The sequence below is a fragment of the Pithys albifrons genome, chromosome 17 (genome assembly GCF_047495875.1).
Source record: "Pithys albifrons albifrons isolate INPA30051 chromosome 17, PitAlb_v1, whole genome shotgun sequence".
Lineage (NCBI taxonomy): Eukaryota > Metazoa > Chordata > Aves > Passeriformes > Thamnophilidae > Pithys > Pithys albifrons.
This window is the reverse complement of record NC_092474.1, coordinates 9,081,369-9,094,828: the sequence shown is the minus strand read 5'-3', so window position 1 is coordinate 9,094,828 and position 13,460 is coordinate 9,081,369. Positions and strand designations below refer to the sequence as shown.

The following is a 13,460-nucleotide window of genomic DNA, read 5'->3' as shown; positions in this document are numbered from 1 at the left end:
TGGCTCAACGTCTATTTTGCTTTGTCTTTGGCCAAGCTCTGCTTTAACATTTCTCTAGTTGACTTTTGATGGAAGGACGGGGTGGTAAAAATCCCTTAACTTTAATTTAGCTTCTACTTTTTATACATTTAATTACTTACAATAAAAGAAAAAAATGCCTAATCTTTCACTAACCATCTTATTGTTCTCATGAATTCAAGAGGTAGCAAAGGTAACAAGTCTGTCCACACAGACTCGCTCTTTAGTGAGGGAGGAAAGCTAGAAACATACACACACACAAAAAAATAAAATAAAAAATAATAAAAAAGTACCTATGGAACTTGTAGCAAGTCCAGCCTACATCAAACCCCCTCCCCACCCACCCACCCTAGAATTAACCTCAGACCTTCCAGTTCAAACATTCACATAAACGTTACAATGGTTTTTCCTTTAATAAAACAAGTACCTCTAAGCAAAGAATATTCATATGAAACTACTAGAAAAGTAAAGACGACCCCCTGCTCACTGAAAGAAATTCCCAGGGCATACAGTCCCTGTTCAGTCATGGGTAAGGCAAAAGAGGTTTGCGTGTTTTGTGGGAGAACGTGGCACATGATCATGTGTGCCAAGGATAAAGATCAAAACCAAAAGAGGGCGGGAAGGTGAAGGAGCTTCACCATTTCTTTCAGTGAAGTCCTTGGGCTGGTGCAGCCCTGGGGAGCTTCTCCCCCCGCCATCCCAGCCCAGGGGTGGGCTCCACCACTGCTACAGCTTTCCCACAGCCTCTGGAGGGGCTGCCAACCCTGTGAGATGGTCCACAGACACAGCTTCTGCACTTGCAAATGCAATGCTATGCTATTTCACAGCTACTTAGGCCACTGAAAAGGTGTACTTTATTTTCTTTTTAATGGCAAGAAATACCCCTACTGAGTTTGGTTTTAAGAGAGGAGTTGAATACGGTGACAGTAACACAAAGGAAAGAGGCAGGGAGGGGGGAACCAGCGGGAGCCAAACATCCCCCAAGGTCCCCCCTACCTGCTCCAGATAATCATTATGGCAATGAAGTCGATGTGTGCAAAAAGAACTGGCATTTCTTGCTAGATCATCAAGATTTGGAGGGAGACTTGGAGTAAATGCATCAGCTTGGCTGTGGACCTTTCTTTTTTTAAAAAAAGGAAAAAAAAAGGAACTTTTTCTTTTACATGTTAAAGCTACATTTGTTTAGGCCTCCCATGACTGAACAGAGTATGGGGAGCTGCCCCCTTTTTTGTCTGTTTTTTTTCTTTTTCTTTTTTTTTTTAAGCAGCAAGTCTACAGAAAGGTAAATCACTGCGGATGGGCTCGAAGCTCATTCTGGAGTCTTTGGCTTATGTGGGAGAGGTATGCATTCGCAGGTGGCTGATCAGATTGCGCTGCTGGGTGAATTTCCCACCACACAGTTGACATTCGTAAGGTTTTTCTCCTGAGTGGACACGCATATGCTCTGTTAGTCGGTACTGCCGGGTAAAGCGCATCCCACATTCCTCGCAGGCAAAGGGCTTGAGCCCCAAGTGGCTGCGCATGTGCCGTGTCATGGTGCCGCGCTGTGTGAACATCTTGCCGCAGATGTTGCACGGGAAGGGCCGTGTCAGCCAGTGAGTCTTCTCGTGCTGCCGCAGCGTGGCTGGATCCTTGTAGCTCTTCTCACACACTGAACACTTGAAGGGCCGGGACTCTGCAGCGTAGGACTGGTTGGGGTTGGACAAATCCTCGGCTTCATCCTTGCTGCCGTACGTGCCTTCCTCCTTGATGTAAAGGTCTTCCTCGGTGTGCGTTTCCACGTGGGCATTGAGCTGCTCCGAGCTGGGGAAGCCTTTGCCACAGGGGATACAAACATACAGGTTGTCACCATAGGCCACTGGCTCGAACCCCTCCTGCCGGTACACGTAGTTGGCACTGGTGTGGCCGCCGCTCTCACTCTCACTCTGGCCGCTGTCGTCACTGTTCTCCTTACCGTTTTCTACCTCCTCCTTACAGGGGTAGGGCAGGTCTGCACCGTAGGCCCCGGCCAGACTCCTCTCCACAGACTTGGACAAGGGCCCCAGCAGGATACCATTGGGCAGCCCTTCGCCCTCGTCCCTGTCTTTGCCTCCCTCTTTTCGGTCAAAGGCGTTGTCTTTCCTGATCCACTCCTTTTTGCGGGACGAGTGCCGGAGGCCCTTGCGCTGGCCGCCCTCCGCCAGAGTGTGGTGGTGGCACTCCTCGCTCAGATCCATCTCCATGGGGTCGCTGCTGTCCGCCATGCTGTGCGGGGCTCCCACCCCGGGCTCGTCGAATGGTGAGGCACTGTTGGCTGCAGGGGCTGAGGCAGATTGGGGAGAGCCGTGCTGGCTTTCGCTGTGCTGCGTATCATCATGGCAGGCTGCAACGGGGAGCGACGGGCTTTTCTTGGACAGGTCGAGGCCGAGCTCCTGGTCACCGGTGCTGCCGTTCGCACTGCTGCCCCCACCGCCGTTCTTGCTGGTTCCCCTGCTTAAGGAGTGACAGTTCTCTTGGTTGGAGCTGCTGATGAAGACCTCGTCATCAGAGAGCTTTCCCTTTGACAGCTCCTTTGAGTGCGAGCCCTTCAGCCCCTCGTGTGACCCTGAATAGCGAGCCTGGATGACCGAAGCAGTGGAAAGTCTCTGGCTCCTGGCGGATCTCCCGACACCAAGGCCACCGGCCTTGCCAGCAAAGGACTTGCCGCTCCGCTTCAGCTTCTTCCTGCAGAGAGCGGCCAGGTCGTGCAGTTGGAGGTAGCTTGCTGCGGTGAGGAGAGCGTTAAAGTTCTGTTCACCCGGCTGGTCAGTCGTTAAGAGCTTACCAGTATAAATGAAGTCCAAGACCTGCCGGAACACAGTGGGGTTCACCATGTCCGTGTCTAAGTTTATCAGGTTGTCATGCAGGACAAGGGATTTGAAATACATGCTGCTGGCTGCCAGGATGTTCTTATGGGCACGAAACAGGGCATTTTCTACCACAATGATCACGTCACAGAGGAAACCTTTGGCTCGTTGCTGGTTCAGCTGCAGTAGCAGTTGTTTGGCATGATTTGGCAGTTCCATCTCCACCTTCTCTTCCTCTCAGCTTCACCTTACCACCTGCAAAACACGAGGATGAGAGGTGTGAACCTGCTGTTTCCACTGAACAGGTTACATTTAAAAGACTGGTTTAACACGGTGCAGTCTGTTAGGCTTGACACTGACTAAGGAGATCTGAGCACATTGAGCCCTGCAAGCTGTGATCCTGCCTGGAATACAGGGAGAGGTATTTCTCATGCTAAGACTTGATTCAAGTCTTTCAAAATCAGATTTGTAACTATCTGTTTACAAAAGCAATTGTGTTTGGCTGGAACTACCACCACTATTCAAAAGATACCAGCATGAGAGCAATAGTTAGGTACAGGGGAAAGCTGTTGCCTCTCCTGACACAATTTTGAAGGGAGGATGAGGAACAAGAAAAAGAAGAAGCATCTACTTTGCTGTCATTTGCATATCTGAGCATGTAAAGGAATTAGCATAAGCTGCAACTTCTCTGCTTTAACACAGAGTTTGTTTCTTGGCTCTTACATGTTGAAAACTTGTAACACCCAGCTGCTCTGGGGTTGAGAAAATGACATGTAGCGACTAAATCCACTGAAGATGGAATTAACTACACTGAGGTGTGAATGGGAAGCCTCCTTAACCGTATGAAAAGCTGCTTTAAAAACCACCCCCTGGCAATGTCCATATCCCAATCCATTGACATGAAGGGCTAGAATGAACCTCAACTGAAATTCAGGACACTGAGCTAGCCAAGTGTCACCAATGTCTTCATGAATCTGAAACAGTTTTCTCAAGCTATTTTTGTTGTCTTTGGTTTTGAAGGAATTTTGTTTAAACTGGTAAGAGTCAAACAACATATCTCACAGTCCTTCTACCCTGAAATACTGGGGAGAGAGGAAAATAGTGGTTACCTTTGTGTAGTTCATGTATTTCACCAACAGCACTCATGATGTATTTTAGTTTAGATGTTTATATTGGCTTTCCAGGACTATGGACTGCAGGAAACACCCAGCTTGAGGTGTGCCAGAACTAACTGCAGTTGTACATTTGGTAGATACTACAACACCTAAACCCTAGAATTAAATCTGCATCTGCATTCAGGGATCTAAGACACATTTTAAATTTCTTTTTCTTGACTTTTTTTGTTTGAAAGTGCCTACTGCTACTTGCAATGGGCATTTATCTGTTACAGTTGATTTAAAACAGTTTGTGAGGTTCAAATGTAGGAATTAAATACCAAACATATAATAGGCACATTTAGCACCTTCCACTTCCTTCCCTTCCCAGTTTGTCATATTATTGAAACATTTCTCTTATTGGAGGAGGAGCAGAGAAATGAAGAGCTTATATTTTTTCTTCAAATCATCATCAGTTAATGTTTTTATTGTTTGAGAGTCCCATTACCATATTCTGTCCCATCAGAGTTCAAATGATGAAGCATCAGACTGCATTATCTTCCCTCTGTGCCAACCATATATACACAAGAGAAAGAAATAGAGTGATGCTGTTAGTATTAAAAATTACTTCCCTCAACCCTGATTTTTAGTAACTGGTGACAAAGATTTCACTATCAGAAAGGTGGTAAATTTACATCATCTATTTCTGCACATCAAAAAGATTTTGCTTTATGAAAAAAGCCACCAAAAACTAATCAAATGTAATGTTTCCTGCAGTGTTGTTGCCTGACTACCCTGGTACTTTTACCAACAGATCTGCCAGGCAGGTGCCTCCTTCTTCCTCAGGACACAGCTCTTCCCTTGGTTTGATGGTCAGCCTGGCACTTGCTTATGTTTTTGGTAGAATTTTGTGGCTCTTGAGTGCAGCAGCACCTCATTCAGCATCCACACAGATCCCTCTGGCTCGTCACCTGGCCCACGGCTAAAAAGGCTGCTCGGCTTTTCTGCTCTGCATTGTTCCAGCCATGGTGGGACCCCAAGAAGATGAGGATTCACCATGTGCCCCTGTGACAAGAATGCTGTTCCCAGGGGTCACTGGCTTTAGAAAGGGTGGCAGCCAACAGGAGCAAATACAGGCTTGCCATGGTGCTTGTCTCCACCTACACTGTTTCTGCCACAGGAACTCACCCTGCAGAATCACAGAAACGTGACAGGACTGGGATTACTAACACTGAGCAGCGCTGAGCACTTTAAAAACAAGTTTTGATGTAATTAGCTCCACCAGGGCTGCAGCACGCAGGCAGTGTGGCTGGGACCAGTGGTTTGCTTCCAGAACTGCTGATTAAGAGGAAGAAGCAACAACACAGGCACCAAATACCCACTTTTATCTAGCCAGACCAGTAAAAGCCCTCACTCCTGGGTCACTGAGATACATCGATAGGGAAGGACAGAAACATGGCTTGCAACATAACACAGCATCTCTCTACACAAATGCATCCTGCCCAAGATAGGCAGAGACAGCTCAGTGCTACACCCTCTCACTGCAAACACGGCAGGGCTTTCTCATGCATTTAATACAAAATCCCTGGATAGGATTTTTAAGTGTTCCATAAAGGACAAATGTGGGGAAGGAAGGGAAGCAGCACAGACAATATCTTTTGCCTAAACAAACTAATAAATATAAAACAAACCAAAAAAAGTATGTTACTGAAGTAAAAGTGAGCTGATTTCCCATTCATGTGGCACTTGAAGCAGAGGCCTAGAAATCTCTGTATGTGAGTTGTCTAAGCCTTTGTGAAGTTGAGTCAAGGCTTGCTGCAGAGTTTTACTTTTTCTTTTTTCCTCTTTCTTTCTGCCTTAAGTGATATTGAAACCATGTAATTAGCCTGCAGGGAAAGCCCTGGAAGCAGGTAGAATTATAATTCTGCTTTTTACTGACCTCCATGAGGAAGATAATATTATTAAGCTTCAGTATGTTCTGCAGCATAAAAATGAGCATAGTACAAGTTGTTTAAATTACCTCTATTTATCTCACATGTCAAATTTTACAGAACTATTCATGTTCTGCAGGACACAGGGATGAGGTGGGCTATTACCTTTAGAAGATTCTAAAAGCAGTGGTCAGGTGTAAGTACTGTAACACTGCTTATCAAATTTGAATTTGTTAGCTGAAGTCTGACGTGGATTTAGCAACCCCAACACAATTAATGGAACAAAACAAGGCAGCAAAACCTTCAGCATGTTTAAAATTTTGTCAGAATTGCCCGCTGAGGGCTCTCACCAGGACAGCAAAATGGCTCAGAGAACACTCCTTTGACTGATGCCCCTTTGTTGATCAGCAAAAGCTTTAGAGCAACCTCCCTTCTGGCTTGTGTGTCTTGTGCAGTCCTGAACAAAAATAAATCCATTCCAGATCCTTTCCAGAGCTGCTCAGTTACAGACCCTTCTTGAGCAAGGATGCATTTCAGAGGTGGAGGAAGAGAGGCGTGTTGGCAAAGTTGTTAGCAAAGACAAGCAGGCATTATTCCTTCACCTATGGCATTCCTAGGATCTCACTTCTAGCTGAAAGCATGAGACCAAAGACAACTCGGAGGTTAAATCCTGTATAAAGGTTGGCAGATCTGCCCAAAGAAATGGCAAGTGCAGCCTTACCAAGGCCTTGCTATCCATTAGTTTGCAGAGACTGTCTCTTAATAAAACCTGACATTTGAATACCATCACCACAAACACCCAAAGCCCTGAAATATCACAGCGGGTTTATATTTCTTGTATCTCAGTACCATTTTTAATAACGCTTCCTTTCCTGTTTTTCTGCAAAAAGACAGAAAAAACATACTCCCAGTTCAGAGGAGCCCTGGCTCAGAAAAGGTTCAGAGGCATTTCCAGTAAATAAACCAAACCCCAGACCTCAAGAATACATAGATGTCTCACTGGGGCCACAGTCTTTAATCCCTGAATGTGGTGTGCAAAATTTCACTCCTGTGCATTTAAAACATGGTCACAGAAGGCTCTGGACAAAGAGCTTCAGTGATGGGTTTTCCCAGATTCCAGCTGGTTCCTTGGCATTCAAGACACACAAGTCTTCAGAGCAGTGAACCCGCTCAGATACTCCTGTGCAAGGAGTGAGTGAAGCCAGACTGAGCGTCTCCACTGCCTCCACCACATCCATGACACTGAGACACAGCACATGCAAAGACATGAGGAATACAGGGCACAAACCACAGAATGCAGTAATGCTGCAAGCAGATGCCACACATCAAACAAAGCTTCGCAAGCTGAGCGCCGACAGCGTCTCCCCAAGCAGTGCTGCCCCAGGAGCTGCTCCCTGCAGCACCCCGAGGGCACCAGGGCTGTGCTCAGCACACAGGCTGCTCCAGGAGCTGTGCTGCTCTCAGCTACACAGCGGGAAAAATTGAAATGTCTCTCAATTTCCACAAGGATTCTGGACAACACAGAAAATTAAATTGCTAAAGCAGAGGAGAAGAGAAATCCCTTCGCCCCTTTGAACAGTATAAAATGTACATATTCACTACAGATTTGACTCTCTTTAGTATCACTAAGTCTCCTCCTAAAAGTAATTGCTGAATGAATGTTAAATGTGTTATCTTAGCAGCCTCTGGCAGAAGATGCTATTTGATTTCATCTCTGAGTTATAGATTGCAGCACATGAATATTGTTTACCTTTTAAGAAGCAACACCAGTGAAGCAAAGAATCAATCAAAAACAGATCTAAGGAATCGCTCATTTCATGTAGAGGATTTGTGGCTGGATGAGAAGGCTAGACCCCGAGCACCTGAGCAGTGAACTAACAGTACTGCAGATAAAAACCAACAGACAGATTAGATGTGACATAGCAAATTAGATGCTGCTGAAGCATCAGCTACTGTGCATGTTGTAACAGACCTCGGAAAGGCAGTGGCCTGCTTAGTTCTCCACCTTCCCAGGCAGTTGTGCTGCACTGAGCAGACACTGCAGTGCTGAGCACAGGCAAGAACAAGGCAAAATTAAATCCATTGCTCCTACTTTGCTCTTTCCCACAAATTTCTCACATTAAGTGTCCAGCTGCTACTGGAATTGGGTAAAACTGAAACAGATAACTTCTTCAGTTTCGGATGAACCAACTTTTTTTTGAGCACTTGACAACCCCTCTGGGAAGGGAGCTTTCCTGTTCCTCACTGGCCCATCTAACCTTCCTGTCCCCACATCCCAACAGAACATACTTCCAGGACTCTCCTGAGGTATCACTGAACTGGGTGGTTCATGGCCACTAACCTGCCCCCCAGGAGCTGCAGTTGGCACATCAATAGCCCATGACTTTTCAAGGTATTCGCATTCCAGAACAGCAGAAGCACAGGGAGGAATGCTTGGAACTGTGTTAGCCCAAATGCTTCCCTAACCCCAGCCCCTGCAAGCAGACAAACAGAATTCAGAAGCAGAAGCAAGAACATGCATTTTCAGCAATGGCAGTGGAGCAGCAAAGCTCTGTGAAGTGGGCTCAAGCAGAAAACAGGATGCAGCACCCTGTTTTTGCTCACACAAATATTTTGCACTTCAAAATAGCTTAGACCAACATGTCAAGTGACGGGGCCCATCTGCAGAGCTGGGGAGACAGTGACATGCAAGACAGAGCAGGATGTGCAGCTGACTTTGCCAGTGTGGACATGGAAAGGAGAGGGAAAACTGAGGATAATTTTGGCAGAGGATACCACATCACCAAACTTAAAGTGGCCCTTGTTTAGTTTGTTACATTCCAATTAGTGCCAGGCAGAGCTGCCCTCCTGGCTCCCTGAGGCAGCTCTGGCAGCCCTGCTGCAGATCCAGCTCTGCTTATGGACACCAGCATCTCCTGGCACCTCTGCGCGGCAACATTTGCACACTTGGTACCTGGGCAATACCTGCTCAACTGCTACCAGCTCCAGGCCCAAAAAGGAGAGAAGAAAAAGAGTCAGATGATTTCCCAGTCCCTTCTCTTATATTTAGGGTAACAAGGAGAGCCTGACATGGCTAAGCCCTTCTCTACTGCATGGCAAACTTCCCAGGGAAGGGGGATCTCCACGGGTGGAAAGGGTAGGGGTCCTACGGGCATGAAAGCACTAACAACAGGAGAGCAAAGTGATTTCCAGTCAGTGCAAGGCTGCAGCAAAGCAGGAACACCTTGCTACACAAGCTGAGACTATGAGCAGTAGAATGCAGATTAACCGCTTGGTTGCCGCTTACCATGCCAGGTACATTGGGCTAAAGGCACCTCCATCCAGTGCTGCCCGACGTGCCAGGTACATCCCATGATGTTCCATTGAAATCACAACAGGCCATCAATAGAACGTGGCTGCACAGATGCAGAATGGAGAACCAGCAGGGACGCTGTTAAATGCAATTAAAAAACTGCAATCAAAATTGAAACGTACATTGTAAAATGGCCACCTGCCTTAAATATGTAACTACAAGAACAACCTCCCCTCCACCCATCTCCCCGCAACTGCTGAACTGCAACAGAAGCAGAGCACAAGGACTCTGACAGTTTCCTTTTGACTCTCTCTGGCCGTCTCCATTCAGGACTCCCAAGGGCACTGAGCTTTGGGGGGACCAGTCCATATGTATCCAAAACCAGCAGGTTCCAAGACATCTGCACCAGCTTCATTCTGGCCAGAAATTCAGGCAACTCAATATCATCAACCATTTAGAAATGCCTCCAGGACAGAACAGCCTGGTGCCAGAGCTTCACAGTCTCATTCCCCACACAGCACAGGCAGCAGAAGAAACTCTTAAAATGCTGATCCTCTGTGTTGTCCCCCTTTCCCTGTCCCCCTTCCCAAGCCTCAAGGTGTTATGGCATGGATACTTCGGTGCGAGATGGAAGAAGAAGATACTGTATACCCTCTCCTATTTATAATGATAATTATTCACTGATAATTTAATCTGCTTTTTTGGAGACTGGAGATCAAATTGGCTCATGGCGAACTGCAGCCTGTATGAGAGTCGCAAAACTTAAGATCTTTAATTCCACCCTCCCCTGCCCAAAGGGAAGGGCAACATCTTTTCCACATCAGAGAAAGGAACATCTCACAGGTACGAGCTCACTGTATCCTCTGCAGTGTATCCTCCTTCCCACAGAGCTCCTGTAATCAGCTCCAGCAGGATTATCATGGAGGGCAGTCTCAGGGGAGATGCCAAGCACATGTCCCTCTCTACAAGTGATGGTACTGCCCCAGTGAAAACCAACAACCCCCCCAGAACACAGTCCAGATAAAAGCCTGCAGACTGGCAGGGATTTAACACAGGTTTTTAGACCCTCAGAGTAAAGTGAAACATCTGCGTAGCTGTTACTACACTGATGGCTGCAAGTCTCCAGCTGTGCTGCTGGAGATAGAAATCTTACATTTGAAAAGTGAGAAGAATATTGATTATCGACCTTGAAAGACAAAAGGCCAAATGAAAAAGACCTACAATAATTAATGTGGTTGGATGGAGAGAACTTAAAGGAGGACACTGGCCTGGGAAACAGAAAATGTCTTCATGGAAAGGACACTGAATATAAGGAGATAGTTCACTCTTCCTGGAGATCTGCTGGGCTGGGCTCAGGCCCAGGACAGTGTTCTCATCATTCCCACCTGCATAATTATCCCCACAACTATGTAAATAAATCCCTTTCAAACTGAACTAATTGGTCTTTCGTATTCAGATCACCCCGTTTTGACTGCTGTAGACTGAAGATTTTTAAATCTTGTCAATACAATGAAGAAGGGAAATGTAAGCAACTGTTTGCCTACTGACCTGGGCTGTGCTGAGCCAAGAGCATTTGCTGAACTGGTCTGAACAGCCCACTGCCAGCACCAACAGTCCAACCCTCCTTTAACTGCCCTGCAACTTTGAAGCATAATGGGCCAGAGCCCCAGGGATCTGGAGCTCCCCCTCCCCAGAAGACCACACTGCACTGCACAGGAGCAACTTACTTGTGGCTGCATCTGCAAAGCCCTCAGCAATACCAGCAATACCCAGTTTAACAAAGGCTGAATGCTGCACAGAGGTATTTCTTGAACAGCAGCTCAAATGCAATTTTTTTACACCCAGATTACAATAATTGCTTGTTGCTACTGTGAAGCAAGAGCTCTTCTCCATAATTGTATTTCCCCTCTAGGGCAGAGATTGGCAGGGAACTGCTTAAACCAAAGGTGTTTCCTACTGTTAGAACATCCCACTGCAGTCAGAAATGAAGCTTCCTGCCAATTGCTAAACAGAGCACTTGTATATTATACATTTATTTTCACTGCTGACATGAAGGAGCCTAAGATTACCCAAACCTCTAGTGGGAGGAGAGGAGGAGAGGCACAGACATTGCAGATCTTGTCAGGCAGAGCCAGGCACTAAAAATTCCTGCATATCTGCAGAGCACAGTTGATCTCAGGAACACAGCAGTGGCACAAAACAAATAAAGCTTCAGAAGCTTGTGACCAGCTAGTGACCATCAACAGCCACTGGGCTCTTCTGCAGTCCTGCAACAGCCCAGCAAGCTCAGTTTCAGTTGTACCTGCACTGCAAGCAGCGAAGGCAGCTCTGATGTCCCATGCTAATATCATTTATTTACTCCTTACTGCTCTAGAATACCCTCATACTGAGTGGAGCAGCTCAGCCCACACAAGAGGAAGGATCTCCTCTACCCATCCACCAGTTAAGGCCCCTTTAGTATGCAAAATTTCTGTTTCCCAGCTACCTTTGAGCCTTGAGGTGCAGAATTCTCCCCTTTACAATGCAAGAATTCAGGGCATGGCTGAAGGATTGTTGCCACCTCCCAGCTAATCCTAGAGAGTGTTAGGTGTGGGCCCTGTCCTGAAGGAAGGCAGGTCATTTGGGACGGGGTGGCAGCCCTGAGCAGTGCTCTGGGGGCACACACAGCAGTGCAAAGGAGGAATGCAGAATGTCTGACCCTTTTCCATCCATCCCTGTCCTACAGCACCCTCCCAGTTGCAGCACTTTAGGGCTCTGAGTCACCACAGGTACAAGCTGATAGCAGGTTGTGAAATGCAGTGGTACTGGAGCAAATGCACGACCCTTTCAACTGTCCCTGCAACTGGAGAAGGATGTTGGGACAGGGATGAGGCAGCTGTGACTAGTGCCTGTGACTCAGACTCCTTAGTTACACGGTTTGTTAGAGCAAACAGAGCCTCAGAGTACTGGAGAAACAAGAGAAGGTTTGATAAAGATCCTCCCAATTGGCCTCCTTATTTTTATTTCTTGTGTGGACTCAGCAAACTTTTCTGCAGAGAGAAGCAACTCTGCACAGGAGCATCTGCACAGAGTGCTGCTGATACCACCAGCCTGCAAGAGTTACCACTGAGGGGTGCAGGGCAGTAACACCCTGGGCCAGAATGGCATCTCTCTCCTCTATTGGCAGGTACCAGTGGCCACAAAACAAGCACTGCTGTCTCTTTCTTCCACAAGGACAAATCTCATTCTCTTACCCGTATCTACAGATGCAGCAGCAACAGTTCTTAACATATATAAATCACGCTTTAAATACAGCATCTTTTGCACTTTATTCACACTTTTTCCTTTCCTTTTCCCAAGAACTGACCATGTACTCAGCCCTGTACTTACCAGAGAAACTTAGAAACAAAGATTTCAAGCAAACCACTGTTTAACAGTTGGCTCCAGCAGTATTAAGACTGTAGTGCCTGCCAAACATCCCACCAAATCAGATCTTAATTCATCATCCTGAGCCCTTTGTACTTGGTTCTTTGCAGCCACCAAGAAGTGTTTCTGCACATCTGAGCCTGGCAAATGAGGAGACCAGAAGGCTTGTAAGAGAAGGCCCAACAGACTCAAAGTTTTGCAAATTCCCTGTATTGCATCCAAGTCTCTCCAAGCTGACAACCTAAGGGGAAAGCAGAGTTTACTCACTTCTAGAATTCCTCATTTCCTTGGATATCTTTCCTCAATCACTACTTCTCATTTTGATTGTTTTATTCGTGTCTTCTTCTCTTGAGACTTCAGACATTCTTTACACTCAGCTCACAGGCTGCAAGGGGGTCACTCCAGGTGTGCTTCCAAAATCCATCTCTTCCCAGCAAGGCTCCCACCCTGCAGCCCTGCCCAACAGCAGCCCAGGCCTGCAGACACCTGGGGTGCCTCTGGCCAGCCCTCCCTGTCACAGCTGCTCAGACCTAGGGGACCACAGCCCCCAAGCACGTCATGGAAGGCAGCTCAGCAGGGATGCTGAAAACTTTGCTGCAGTCCAAAGCACAGGATCTCCCTCCTTTCCTTCCCTACACACTGTTCTTATCAAGGTCAAGGATTTTCTGGCAGTCCTCAAAACACACAAATTATAGACTTTTGTCATGAATTAAGACTTGAAACATCTCTTCATTTTAAAAAAAGTGAAGGGGAGGAGCAAGGCAGAGGAGGGGAAGGTACTTTGGGCCAAGATTTGGTTTTGCAAAGGGGATTGGCAGCCTATGCATGCGCTTTACCCTGTAATCTGAAAGCTCCTCAGGACAGGACCCCAGAAGCATTTTATACTGAGCCATAT

The 13,460-nt window shown here is 46.8% G+C and overlaps 1 protein-coding gene across 1 annotated transcript in view; it reads right to left on the bottom strand.

The window, feature by feature from the left end:
• Positions 1-416: 416 nt before the first annotated feature.
• HIC2 (HIC ZBTB transcriptional repressor 2) overlaps positions 417-13,460 on the bottom strand; it is a 71,959-nt gene continuing 58,915 nt past the window's right edge. The window contains exons 2-3 of the mRNA XM_071572196.1: positions 9,155-9,298; positions 417-3,098 (exon numbers count right to left, since the gene is read on the bottom strand). Of these exons, the coding sequence (XP_071428297.1) occupies positions 1,347-3,062 (1,716 nt within the window). The 5' untranslated portion in view covers positions 3,063-3,098; positions 9,155-9,298 and the 3' untranslated portion in view covers positions 417-1,346. The remainder of the gene's footprint in view (positions 3,099-9,154; positions 9,299-13,460) is intronic.